This window comes from Ptychodera flava, chromosome 18 (assembly GCF_041260155.1).
Source record: "Ptychodera flava strain L36383 chromosome 18, AS_Pfla_20210202, whole genome shotgun sequence".
In the NCBI taxonomy this organism is placed as follows: domain Eukaryota; kingdom Metazoa; phylum Hemichordata; class Enteropneusta; family Ptychoderidae; genus Ptychodera; species Ptychodera flava.
The window spans coordinates 8,092,621-8,106,960 of record NC_091945.1 but is presented as its reverse complement, the minus strand read 5'-3'; the positions used below and the strand labels follow the sequence as shown (position 1 = coordinate 8,106,960).

At 38.8% G+C, this 14,340-nt stretch overlaps 1 protein-coding gene across 1 annotated transcript in view; it reads left to right on the top strand.

The window, feature by feature from the left end:
• LOC139116758 (polycystin-1-like protein 2) overlaps positions 1 to 14,340 on the top strand; it is a 68,166-nt gene that overhangs the window by 11,725 nt on the left and 42,101 nt on the right. The window contains exon 6 of the mRNA XM_070679402.1: positions 7,497 to 9,759. Coding sequence (XP_070535503.1) covers positions 8,204 to 9,759 — 1,556 coding nt within the window. The 5' untranslated portion in view covers positions 7,497 to 8,203. The remainder of the gene's footprint in view (positions 1 to 7,496; positions 9,760 to 14,340) is intronic.

Genomic DNA, 14,340 nt, shown 5'->3' with positions numbered 1-14,340 from the left:
TGTTCAGTTGGTGTTATATTATATCATGCTACCGTGCGCGATTCTGATTGGACGAGAGCTCATTCCACAGATGCAAAAATATTGTTTTAGCACTGATCGCGATGGTAAAACGGGCCCCTAAACAAGCATTTTCGAAAATTACCCAGTCGGTGCATAGACCCTCGAGAAAAACCGAAACAGTCCACTTTGTTTCAAAGACGGAAGACCAAATTTTGATACACAGATAAAGTGTGGGTCTGTAACTCACTTCTTGGTGAAATTAAGTTGGGATCGATGATGAAAGACATCTCTGAGGCAGCACATTTGGGTGTGTTGTACACAAATTATTGCATTATTAGAGCAACAGCACACCTTGCACTTTGTTTGATATTGCGGGAGTCGAGACGTGATATATCCTACCGCTCATTAAAATGGAGCTGGTATTCGTTCATACACTAGGAATAAATTGACACTTCCTCACAGCAATGGTATGTCAGATATTCTTTACCAAAGTTTGGGCTGTAACAGACCAGGGTGTCCTAACGGTGTAGACCAAGAAGTTCACAATAACAATGGAATGACTCCTGGCGACTGCGACGAGAGTTGACATAAATGCAACGAGCAGTGTCAGCTTCCAGCTATTGCTGCATCGGGCAACACACTCTGCAGAACTGATCACAGTTGCAGTCATCGCACGTCTGGATTATTTCAAAACTGCTTGTTTTCTGGTACAATTAACGTCCAAATTATCCATCAAAAATAGCTCCTTTAACGTCACAGTACCACCTCTGAATGTCGCGACGGCCAATGTATACGGTACAGAATGAGACAAATCTATTTTTAGTATGCCAAAAAAGCAAGGACTGTTGTTCTCATGTAAATTTACGAAAAAAAATGTTACTTTTTCTTTTGATTTGAACTCTTGACCCGTTTTCTGTGTCTGCAGCAGGTATTTTTTGTATAGATAGTGTTCATTTTCGTGTTGCATGTGAATAAAATGCAATGTTGATGAACGTAGTGCGTATTTATTGTAAGATACGGTGTGCGTGTATGTAATCCCAACTTATAAAAATGCTCGGTCTCGGGCGCAGAATTTCCGACGTTCGATTTCTCAGACGTCCGTTTCCTGCATTTTGGGCTTAAAGTGATGAAAATACCCAAGTAGGACCATAAATACACACAAGCTGATATAATATAATTAGATATTATTCCCTAATATTTTTCTTCGTTCAGCGAAGGAAAATACGAGTGACGTAATGACCGTGTCACCACGAGTCGAAGACGAGTGGTGACACGGTCATTACGTCACTCGTATTTTCCTTCGCTGAACGAAGAAAAATATTAGGGAATAATATACTTATCACATGCTCAAGCCAAGAATTCGTGTTTTTTTGCAAAATAAAATGTTTTCCATGACGATACCGCGCTTAAACTTTTGAACTACTTTAGGAATAAATATCAGTACGCCGTGCACAAGTTGTCAATCATTTCCAGTCGTCCGTTGTGTGCGTTAGCACTCACGTTCGTTCGTGTGTGGAGCAAATGACACCTCTCGGTCTACACGTAGGCTACATTCCGCAAAGTTATACTCTATTTCAAAGATAGCATAGTCCTAGAAATTTATCACAGACGAAGATAGGGAACAAATATCCAGTTAAAGCGATGAAATTCGTTTCTTCGCTTCGATAAAGTGTGTATGTGCGATGTATGATAGTGAGCATGCGTGCGTGAGTGCTTCACGAACTCTACAACGTGTTGAAAGGTCTAAGTCAGAAAAATGTAACAACTTAGCCGGCTATTGAACCACTCTTTTTTGGGAGTGGAGATTTAGCCGACTGGTTCTGTTTCAGGCCTCTCAGCTAGGCGACTGATGCCGTATGTTGTGGGTTCGAATCTTATTGAAAAACTATCCGTATTTTCTATCCTGGGTCGGTAACACTGCTGGTGGACAGAATTGTCCCCGAGGTTATTGTTCGCCCAGTTAAAGTGATGAAATTCGTTTCTTCGCTTCGATAAAGTGTGTATGTGCGATGTATGATAGTGAGCATGCGTGCGTGAGTGCTTCACGAACTCTACAACGTGTTGAAAGGTCTCAGTCAGAAAAATGTAACAACTTAGCCGGCTATTGAACCACTCTTTTTGGGAGTGGAGATTTAGCCGACTGGTTCTGTCTCAGGCCTCTCAGCTAGGCGACTGATGCCGTATGTTGTGGGTTCGAATCCGATTGAAAACTATCCGTATTTTCTATCCTGGGTCGGTAACACTGCTGGTGGACAGAATTGTCCCCGAGGTTATCGTTCGCCCAGTTAAAGCGATGAAATTCGTTTCTTCGCTTCGATAAAGTGTGTATGTGCGATGTATGATAGTGAGCATGCGTGCGTGAGTGCTTCACGAACTCTACAACGTGTTGAAAGGTCTCAGTCAGAAAAATGTAACAACTTAGCCGGCTATTGAACCACTCTTTTTTGGGAGTGGAGATTTAGCCAACTGGTTCTGTCTCAGGCCTCTCAGCTAGGCGACTGATGCCGTATGTTGTGGGTTCGAATCCGATTGAAAACTATCCGTATTTTCTATCCTGGGTCGGTAACACTGCTGGTGGACAGAATTGTCCCCGAGGTTATCGTTCGCCCAGTTAAAGCGATGAAATTCGTTTCTTCGCTTCGATAAAGTGTGTATGTGCGATGTATGATAGTGAGCATGCGTGCGTGAGTGCTTCACGAACTCTACAACGTGTTGAAAGGTCTAAGTCAGAAAAAATGTAACAACTTAGCCGGTTATTGAACCACTCTTTTTTGGAGTGGAGATTTAGCCGACTGGTTCTGTTTCAGGCCTCTCAGCTAGGCGACTGATGCCGTATGTTGTGGGTTCGAATCTTATGAAAAACTATCCGTATTTTCTATCCTGGGTTGGTAACACTGCTGGTGGACAGAATTGTCCCCGAGGTTATTGTTCGCCCAGTTAAAGTGATGAAATTCGTTTCTTCGCTTCGATAAAGTGTGTATGTGCGATGTATGATAGTGAGCATGCGTGCGTGAGTGCTTCACGAACTCTACAACGTGTTGAAAGGTCTCAGTCAGAAAATGTAACAACTTAGCGGCTATTGAACCACTCTTTTTTGGGAGTGGAGATTTAGCCGACTGGTTCTGTCTCAGGCCTCTCAGCTAGGCGACTGATGCCGTATGTTGTGGGTTCGAATCCGATTGAAAAACTATCCGTATTTTCTATCCTGGGTCGGTAACACTGCTGGTGGACAGAATTGTCCCCGAGGTTATCGTTCGCCCAGTTAAAGCGATGAAATTCGTTTCTTCGCTTCGATAAAGTGTGTATGTGCGATGTATGATAGTGAGCATGCGTGCGTGAGTGCTTCACGAACTCTACAACGTGTTGAAAGGTCTCAGTCAGAAAAATGTAACAACTTAGCCGGCTATTGAACCACTCTTTTTTGGGAGTGGAGATTTTGCCAACTGGTTCTGTCTCAGGCCTCTCAGCTAGGCGACTGATGCCGTATGTTGTGGGTTCGAATCCGATTGAAAAACTATCCGTATTTTCTATCCTGGGTCGGTAACACTGCTGGTGGACAGAATTGTCCCCGAGGTTATCGTTTGCCCAGTTAAAGCGATGAAATTCGTTTCTTCGCTTCGATAAAGTGTGTATGTGCGATGTATGATAGTGAGCATGCGTGCGTGAGTGCTTCACGAACTCTACAACGTGTTGAAAGGTCTCAGTCAGAAAAATGTAACAACTTAGCCGGCTATTGAACCACTCTTTTTTGGGAGTGGAGATTTAGCCGACTGGTTCTGTCTCAGGCCTCTCAGCTAGGCGACTGATGCCGTATGTTGTGGGTTCGAATCCGATTGAAAAACTATCCGTATCGACTGAATCTCGATGGCGCGAACACTGTGAACGTCGCGCCTGACCCTGTTTGCAATACGTACGGAACCCACGGTATACGCGACCAGCTTCGAGTTCGTTGTTTCCGCAAATTATTCACGTAATTCCTTCGGAATATATAGGCGGTACACTCTTGTGTTTACATTGTTCGGATTAGTAATGTCGTAGTCTGTGAAAATATCGATTTCATTATATGACTTTTGATCGTTGGAGAAACATCGGCCGCCATGTTGTTTGTTTACATATTTACGAGCACACCGAAGATCGACAAAACAAAGGTCCGACGCACCAAAATTGATGACATAGACGCGGGTTGTCGTGACGTAGAATGACCAGAGAATAAATCCTGTATTTTTTGTTCTGAGACGACAAACTTGGCCTGTGCATGTGATAATAGCAATAACCCCCTCCGCAGAAGGGTATACACGAAATTGTGGTACAATACGCTCCATATAGCACTTGCCTATCGGCTCGTGCTATATGTCGCTCATTGTATCCAAATCTCGTGTATACCCTCCTGCGGCAGGGGTTATTGCTTAAATCACATGTGCATTTTATTATTTGGACTGACATTGTCAAATCTGACTTAACTTAGAACGCGCCTTGGGGACAGATAGTCGGACTCTCAAATTTATATCATTTTCTCCAGATCTACCACTTGTGGGGATTCATTTTAAAGCTCTTGGCTTGTTCTTCGAAAATCGACAATTCTATTTTCCACCATAAAGATAACAGAAAATCCGGATCAACTTTAACACAAAAAGTATCTATGTATTTATGTATCTATCTATGTATTTATGTATCTATCTATCTATCTATCTATCTATCTATCTATCTATCTATCTATCTATCTATCTATCTATCTATCTATCTATTACTCGAGTTTTCATGCATCCTGCAATCTTTAGAAAGAACTGAAAGGATTCCTAGCTCTACACTCATTTATATGGTTGGGATGTACCATTATATTTCTAGATGATGGTAAAAGTTGATAAATAATAGTCATATTTGTTTTGATGGCGACATTTAGCTTAAAGAAAGATACTACTTGCACTTTTAGAGATATACTACCCGACACGTAACACGAAAGCGGAGCGTTTGGACTATTTGCAACAATCATAAATTGTAGTCGCAATGAGTGTAAAAGTATTAACGTTTTAGTTGTTTTGACGATAAGCGCAGTTAGTGGCGACAAAAGTTGTTTTTATATCAGAACGCTGTTCACAGTACCCAGGCCCCTAACACGAGTTCAAATAAACACGTTTGCACATACTCCGACAGAATGCTGCAGGTAAATTTGCTTGGTAGGAAATACCGCCCAGGGAAACTCGTCAGTGAAGATCTATGTAACCTCCTCGTGAACCACATCAGACAAAATGGTGTCGACAAATTTACTGGTGACGTGTCGAGGGTGGTGATTCAGAATACCGCCAAAATGTTTTCCGGGTACAGAGTAAAAAGGATCTATGTCGAAATTTTAACTTGCACTGCCGTCAAGAAACAAGATAGACGACATCGGAAAACTTCTGGAAAATGACATCACTTTCCTGGAGAATCTAAAGACGGAAGACCCGTTAATCACGTACAAAGCCATGAAACAGCAGCTAGAGAGGTTTTCACCAACAGTCGCCTTGACTATGACCGTAGGGAGGTCAAATAGAATGACTGAATTGTCATTGGACAGTTGGTCGGAAGTGTTTTCCCGTGAGTACTAAAAAGGCGATAATGACATTTTTTGTTGGTGGGAAACGACTTGATTGACAGCAAAGCACGGAGTAAAATGTTGCAATATGCGTATCAATGCCTTAGCGCTAACCGTCAAAACAACCAAACATTGATACTTTTACACTCATTGCGTAGAAAGAAATGACTGTTGCAAACAGTCAAAACGATCTATCGAATATATATATATATATATATATATATATATATATATATATATATATATATATATATATATATATATATATATATATTAAAAGGATGATGTTTTGTATAGCAACATCACATATGGGTATCCTAAGCAAAGGCACAGGTGGGACGATTTCATGGTTACTATGATTCTTTGACGATAAGGATTACTTTATCACTTTTGATTATTACTCAAACTATTAAGAAATACACAATCAAACACTGTTGTTGGTAAACTGCCAGGTCATTTCGTATGTTATGAAATACCAGAGATTTGTAAACTCTTTGACAACATACAACATATCTCATATCGTCGAAAGAGCTCAAAACGTTCTGCAGAGCCTTGAACATTGAACTTACATCAGCATAACAAGGATATCCAAAGAAATGAGGAAAAGTTGAGAATGCTATGGAAATTTCAAATTTAATACATCTTTAGATAAGCTAAGTTAGCCAAGTCAGATCTCTACTTAGCCATCTCAGATTGTAAACATACGCAATATCAGATACGAAATGAGTCCTACACAGCAATTCTTGCGCAGAAGACCCAAGGCCATTGAAAGAGTAAATATCTTTTGCCAGAAAATGGCCAAAATGTTACAGAATGCTTTATAGCAGACACAGAAGGCTAACGTAAACAACATTTTATTATAAAAGAGCAGCAAAAGATCCGCAACCTGCTCATGATCAGCAAAAGATGTGGTAAGATAATGTCAGAAAAACGATGGACAAAGTCATAACTGAAGAAGCAAGTAAACCTCACATCATATGAGGTGACCAAAGATAATGGCAGAACATATGTCCGAAACTGCTAATATCTGAGGAAAACATAGGAGCAATATTCACCCTTTTTGGAGATATTTGAGAAAAATATACCTGTATCATTATGAAAATCAGCTCAACAGAAAGCAGCATAAAACATACCTATTCACATTTAAGTGTAAGGATCGAGAGATAACTTAACAATGAAGCAGGGTTGTGAGAAAACCACTTCCTCTAAAAGACTATGTGAACAATGTGAACATCTGTAACTGTTCACTACATTGCTTAGTACAACATATTCAGTCATTTCATTCAGTCATTCAGTGGAGATGAAAACAAACGTCCAGCGTTCAAGGGTATACTTACGTACATAAGTTGACATTTTCTTTTTATTTCGTTTAAACAGAAAGGATTTCACAATATGTCTCGTACATTGGAATCATGCTATCGAATTCATGTTATCAGTTTTATATATATATAATATTATATATATATATATAATATATATATATATATATATATATATGTATATATATATATATATATATATATATGTATATATATTTGCATAAAGCCCATGTTCATCTTACTGTCTCCTACATACAGTCCATGTGAGGCTGACATTAAAAGTTGTGATTAGTTTTTACTTTGGCTTATTAAACATATAGTGTTTTAAGTAACATCACTTATGCCATACTCTTTTATATTTTAATAAGAGCATAAGAAGATGTTACATTGCACTTTAAAAGGACAGCAGCTACCACACAGCGCAATATTTTGATTTCCGTTGGTGAGATGTAGTGAACTGACTATCAGCTAACGAGGACAGCAAAGATCAAGCAAATGGCTAAATTTTGTCATCTCTCATTTAAGTTATTAACATTATATCAATATTTATTGCATGACTGAATAATTGTTACTTAGAATATGATTACTTTGATTATATTTTACAGATCCATCATATATTGGCTGTTTTAATCTTAGTGCCGACGGTAATGCTTCAGCACAAAGTGTCACAATAGGGGAATGTCGAACAAACTGCGCAGGTTTCAATTTCTCAGGAATAACAAACTCTGGATCCTGCTTCTGTAGAAACTCTATTGATACTTCCAAACCTTCCACAAGTTGTGATGTATTTTTCCAATACTCAGTTGATGTTTTCACACATGTTGACAACAATAGTCGGGATCATGTCTACCCATCTTTTAATTCGAGCACCTCTGTTAGCTGGTTCAAGAGTGGCAATACCCTAAAGGAACTTGAAGTTGACGGCTGTAGTATCTTAGTTGAATGTCAGTCCCTCACAAACCCATCAGAGCAGATCTTCCTGCATAAGACAATCGTGTATAATCCTACTGAAGTGATAATATGCAACTCATCTACACAAGTATACGGTGATGGAGAGCTTCCTCTTCGTTTACATGTTGATTTTGGGAATTCGGAACACAATCTTGATGATCTTGTGGAAACAAACGAAACTTTCATTTTGTTGACATCGTATGGGACAGTTGGAATATACTCAGTCAACATAACAGTCAGTAACCCACTTATAACAACTTCAAGGTCAATAAATTTTCTTGTGCTGTCAAACATATCAACACCACTGTTGGGTCTCACAGCTCCAGAACATAACAACAGCACAAGGAAGGTAGATGTTAAAATGATGAGATCATGTTCCAGTGAAGATCAGCTTGCAATTGTTGGTGACACAGTTGTTTTTTCCTTTGCATATACTTCGAATGTAACATCAGTGTGTACCATGGTGTTTGGTGATGGTTATAATGAATCAAAGATTTTCATTTCTGAGCAAATTGTCATTTTTGAACATGTTTATTTCAGCCGGGATGACTACACTGCTACTCTTGAATGTGACAATATTTATGGCCTCTCCACACTGACATATTTTCGATGTGTACGGCAAAACATATCCGAGTTCAGCATTTTACCTTTTAGTGTTATTAATGGAGAAATGCCACTTGTTCAATGGAAGATACAAGACAACGCAGAAGTCCAATTCATAATCATGACTAGCCGTATGCCAGATTTGGCTGCAAATAACGAAACCAACAAACGAATAGTAGAACTTGACTATCATCTTGGACAAAATCTTACAGAATATAACTGCAGTGGTTTCCATTTCCTGTATCTAATACTGTTCAATTACCCACAATCTCCTATCACCACTTCAACTCATTTCCATGTTGCTGAGAATGTCTCTGACATAGACTTACAAATTGTTCGAAACTACAATAAGACCGATTTCAGAAGTCTTTTGGAAATTAATCCTGAGAAAAACAAACACATAGAAATTGAAAAATATTCAAATATAACAATTCAAATTTTCACAAACGACAACAAGGACTTTTCCCAAATCTTAAATTATGAAAATACTAATATCACAGGTCCTGCAGATATAACTCTATATAGCTTGCCGGTTGTACACACTGATTTTGAAGAGAAAACGTATTCGTATGTCAGCGAAGGGAATGCTACTTTGAGACTTATTGTTGTTAACGAGGTGGGAATCTCTGCCAAGCAGTTAAATCTTTTCATATACTCACTCTGTGAGAAACCACGTGTTTGGATCAACGGATATGGAAAAGCGCAAAACATGCCTCGCAGGGAATATAGGTCAAGTGAAATAACTATCACAGGATTAGTAACTTTTATTTGTAAGTTTGACGAGCTCACTCAATCTGCAGTGTTCACATGGAAAGCTGAACAAATACTACAAAATGGTAGCTCGGAGGTTATCAATGTAAATCAAACCAACAGATGGGTAATAACATTTCCCAGGAAGACATTCCCTCTGGGAATGATACGCATAGATTTAGAAGTACAGGTCCCTGCTTTAAGCCATAATGATGAAGATGAACCGGGTAGGGATAGTGTCTACATTCAAGTAGAGAGAGCACCGCCAGTTGCAGTAATTGATGGCGGAACTTCAAGGATGCACCCAAAGTTCAAGGATCTCATTCTAGATGCATCAAAGTCTGAAGATCCTGAATATGATACTGATGACCTGGAAATAAAATGGGCTGACATCTCAACATATGATCATTTTTCTGAAGCCAACGTACTGACTATTTACAACACTTCCTTGGACCCTGGTGAATACCGCTTCAGAGTAACAGTGACAGCTAGAGATGGTGCCAATGCAACATATGAACAAAATGTGCTAGTTGTGGCCCACTCATCTATTGAATTAACAATAAGGTAATTCAGTTATCTTTACTATTTCAACAAAATGAAAATGTTGTTTTTTTTCTGGCGATTTTGATTAATCACTTTCTTCTCTAGGTGTGTTCCCATTAAGACTATTATAAATGGTGAATAAGAAGAATGCAACGTACTGTCACTCTTCTTCTATCATTTGGTCGTTGCCTAAGTGTTTGTCATGGTGAAATGAAGTTGGCCAATTTTATCAGTTGTGTGTGTCATTTTGTGTGGGTCTGACCGTCCGAAAGGTATCTCCTCTTACCAAAGTGCATAAATATACATTTGAGCTGTCGTAACGGTGTTGCAGCCCTGCGCAACTGGCTGTATCCAACAACTTTCTGGTGTCTACAAGTTGTCTGATTTGGTAAACACATAATTAACTGCAAGCTGCAATAGTAACTCGCAGCATGGAGTAGATTAGCAACTGATCACTAAAATGCACAGGGCAGTTCAAAATCAGTTTAAGCTCAGTGGGAGTGACCATCAAACGTTTAGCACCTCACAACAGAAACTCTATCCACAAACAAGAGTCAATAACAGTCACAGACATATAGCAACTCAAGGCAGTTAATGCTCATTCAAATACCGACAATTTACATTTGTACACAATACGTTTATTTCTTTCTCACAACATCATGATAATTCCAATGGCTCACAACAATCGAATACCACTACTTGGAGATTCCCATCACCTTAATGTTGCAGTCTCTCTCCATCAACTGCACAACCGATCAAACTTAATGCATCAGTGAATTCATACTGAAAATTCTGTAAGAAAAGATAACACCAGATGAGAGATGAAGAAAATACCAAATTTTTATTGAAGTTGAGGGGAAACTGCAGTCGATATAATAAAAGAAGAACAGTCTAAATATTCCTTACCATTGTGTAACAACAACAAAAGACACACTACTCTAAGTTACTGTCGTGAACATTCATACCCTGCTCTAGAAGAAAGTACTGTATGTAAATTTCAGAAATGTATGAATAAAGCTCTACTTTATTTAAATATGATAACCTCTCTGCAAAAAAAGCTTAGGCTTTTCAAAAGCGATCTTTAATGTATAAGGACAATTATACAGAATACAAATTAAACATGTGCAGCACATAGAGTTCCAGTGCAGCATTCAGGAAATAAAATTCATAAGGCATAATTAAGTTCCAAAGATTCTCTGGAGATTAACATTGATCTTATCTTAACTGCTACAGCTCTCAAACAAATCTGTGGCAGCAAAGTGCAGATCTGTAGGTTTTCTGAGGGGGACTCGCCCTGGTAGTATTCAACCGTAACTCTGAAATTAGAATATTTGGTTCGAATGTTTGATCTGTAAATGTTTGAATTAGTTTTGTACATTTGTAAGATGAAGAATCATGGGAAATGTAATTGGATCTAGCCAGATTTTGAAAGACTCTGTAGACATAATCATGTAAATAAGTGAAACGGTATCAAGGTAGTTCCACATAATTATTGCAACATGTCGAACCTTAACAAATGCAACTTTGACAGCCAACCTTGACTCCCAGATAACACAATAGGCCTGTTGCAAAAGTTCAAAATGCTGCAGCGAAAATCATCACACGCAAAAGGAAATTTACGCCAACCACTCCAGTTCTCACCCATATCCATTGGTCACCAGTTCGTCTCAGGATCGAGTACAAAGTTTTGCTGTTTACTGTCAAGGCTATCAACAGCCAGACTCCTGTGTACATCAGTGATTTACCTCAGCCCTATATTCTAACTCGTACACTTCGTTCATCCACCAAGAATCTTTTCACATCTACAACTTACAAAACAAGCTCCTTTGGTGGTTAAGCATTTTAATACGCTTCACCTTACTATGGAACGCACTGCCACTCGACATAAGAGAATCCCCAATCTTGGAAATTTCAAAAGAAAACTGAAAAGTTTCCGCACATGTTCTTCTGAGCATACAGTGTTATTCAATATACCATTGACCCCATATGAAAAGAACAAGCAAAGTGTTAATTAGTGGTCGAATTCGGATCATTCCTCGAAGGAACTGAATCATTCTCTGTCAATTTATAAATATCGGGATATAACTTTCCGCCGGCCGAAAGTGATTAAGACAATAACGTGAAATTTCAAGGAATTTACATAGTTGCTTGATATGAAACAACTTGTAGAGTCAATGCAGATCCATGAACCGATATTAGATTTAGTTTTCAGAAACAATCATTCCATTTTCAATCTAAAACCTTTAGTAAACTACATCACTCATTTTCGACTTCACATTAACCTAATTATGATAAAACTGTTGTTCCTTCAAAATGAGAGAATATATCGTCACGCTATAAAGCTAAAGAAATGAAAACAAAGACAGCTCTTTGCAAGATGCCGCACAGAATAGTGTCACCAGATATAACTGCAAAAATGTAGGAAAAATTCAAATAATAACATCAAATATGAAATGAACGACAACAATGGTATATTATACAAGCTGTAGAATTTTATGATAAAACAGAAGATAGTACCGCATGAAAAATACATATTCCATAGTAAACACCTATTACCTTGTCATGAGGGCCAGATGTTTTATAGCATGCCACACGCTCATGTTGTATTTTGTTATGGTTTTTTAAATGTGCCTTGATATTATGAACCACAACGATCCATTGTGACAAGATTACATGGCGACTTCTCCACAGCGGTAACAGTAGTACCACTTTTTGCAACGAAATATTCTAAGCATACCTAGCAACATCCTTGGTTGCTCCTGAATATTTTTCGTCGATGTGCTGTTCAAGTTCCTACACTGCTGGAATGGAAAATCTTGCTGTTTTAGAGAGGCTCGTCACCTGCAATTGTTCAAAGCTGCAGACGACACTACGGCCACTCCAAATTTTGTCAAAAAATATCCTCTGACGTCACTTTTGTCGATTCTCCGGGGACTAGACGTATATATTTTCCGGTCATGTGACATATTCTTGCGAATCGCTACACGGAATGAGCATTTGGCATTTTGTAACACAGAATAGCAAGCTGATGAAACATGGGATCAGTTTTTCATCAGATTACGCAGTTTACCGGATCCTTGAAAATAAAGTGGAAGAGGCCATTGATGAAAATCACGCGAGCGACTGCAAACAAATACCGGTACATGTCTTTATTGGAAATACCAAAGATATCATAAAGATATTGTGATATCGCCCTTCGATTGTTTAGTATTTTATCATTTGAATTTACTTTTACCATTTTGACCAACCTAGCACTCGACCAAGCCACGTTACATATTGGGATTGACTGAAGGCAGAAGCCTTCGCAGTTATTGTTTCATCAGTATGTATACTGTTCGCTGTTCTATCGTTTTGTATGTGCTATTCCCAAAGACAGAGATCAGATTGAACTTTTGTAATGGATGGAATATTCTGATTAAGAACATTTACAAGATGGAATTTTAGACTGATATGATTTCCTGGCAGCAGAAATACGGACAATGAACGATCTGATAATTTAAGCATATTGTGAAGAGGCATGTTGATGTGAACCTATGATCGAACAGTTGATGTAATTCACATTGTCACCGACGACGAAAATGGCCCGTGTAGCAGTAAACGACAGTAACAGTAGTAACCGGGTGACGATTCCAGCGTGCGGAGACGATCATCAGACCACATTGCGGTCTTAGACGGATGAAGACCGACTTTCCGGCACAGGCTTATTACTGTCAACCAGCCACGTGCACGGGAGGCGTTGACCCGAAGGTAATTTGTAATGCCGAGGAGATGTGTTTGATCCTGATTTGTTCGACGACGAAGATGATATTTTCCGGTTTGATGTGCCTTGACGACAACCGTTGTAATAGCGCCCTGGCCGAACTACTGGCAACCTACCCGGATGAGGTGTTGTCCGAAAGGTAATTCGAGGAGACGCGTGAATCTGTACGAGATGATTTTTCTGCTGAGCAGACGAGAAAGCTGGACAAGCTGTGTATGGAATACAACATTTTAAGGATATTGGCGATGGTAAAGGAAAACGGACATGTTTAATATTGTAGTGACAATACAAGAATTAACCCACTTGACAATGCAACTCCTGTATTATGTAAGTACCTGCTTGCCAGTGAATTGTTAGAAGCGAATACAACCCGTGTACGTATGAGAGATAATATATTTGAATCATCATTTGAGAGTATTGACAATATTGAATTTAAAAGCGAATATACAACGAACTCTTACGAACTCTAAGAAATGATTGCAACTGTAGTGAACTCTAGTACATAGTGTTCTGTAACACCTGTATTCATTGATTACTTTCTGTTGTATTCTTATGATTTTGGACTTTCTTGATTTTTGTTTTGTAAATTTTTGATTTGTAGATCGAGCGAGGACACCTTTCGATCTTGGTTGGGAGGTGTGATATCGCCCCTTGATTATTTAGTAGTTTATCATTAGAATTTAGTTTTACCAATGACAATGACTCTGACCGACATTTTGTGTAGTGACCGTGATTAACCCTACATGTGATACATCGTAAGAATGCTCTCCCTTTTTGATTTGCCGGACTTTTTTAGTAACCGTTGACCCTCTTTTAGTGAATGTATTGTTTTAACAACTGCT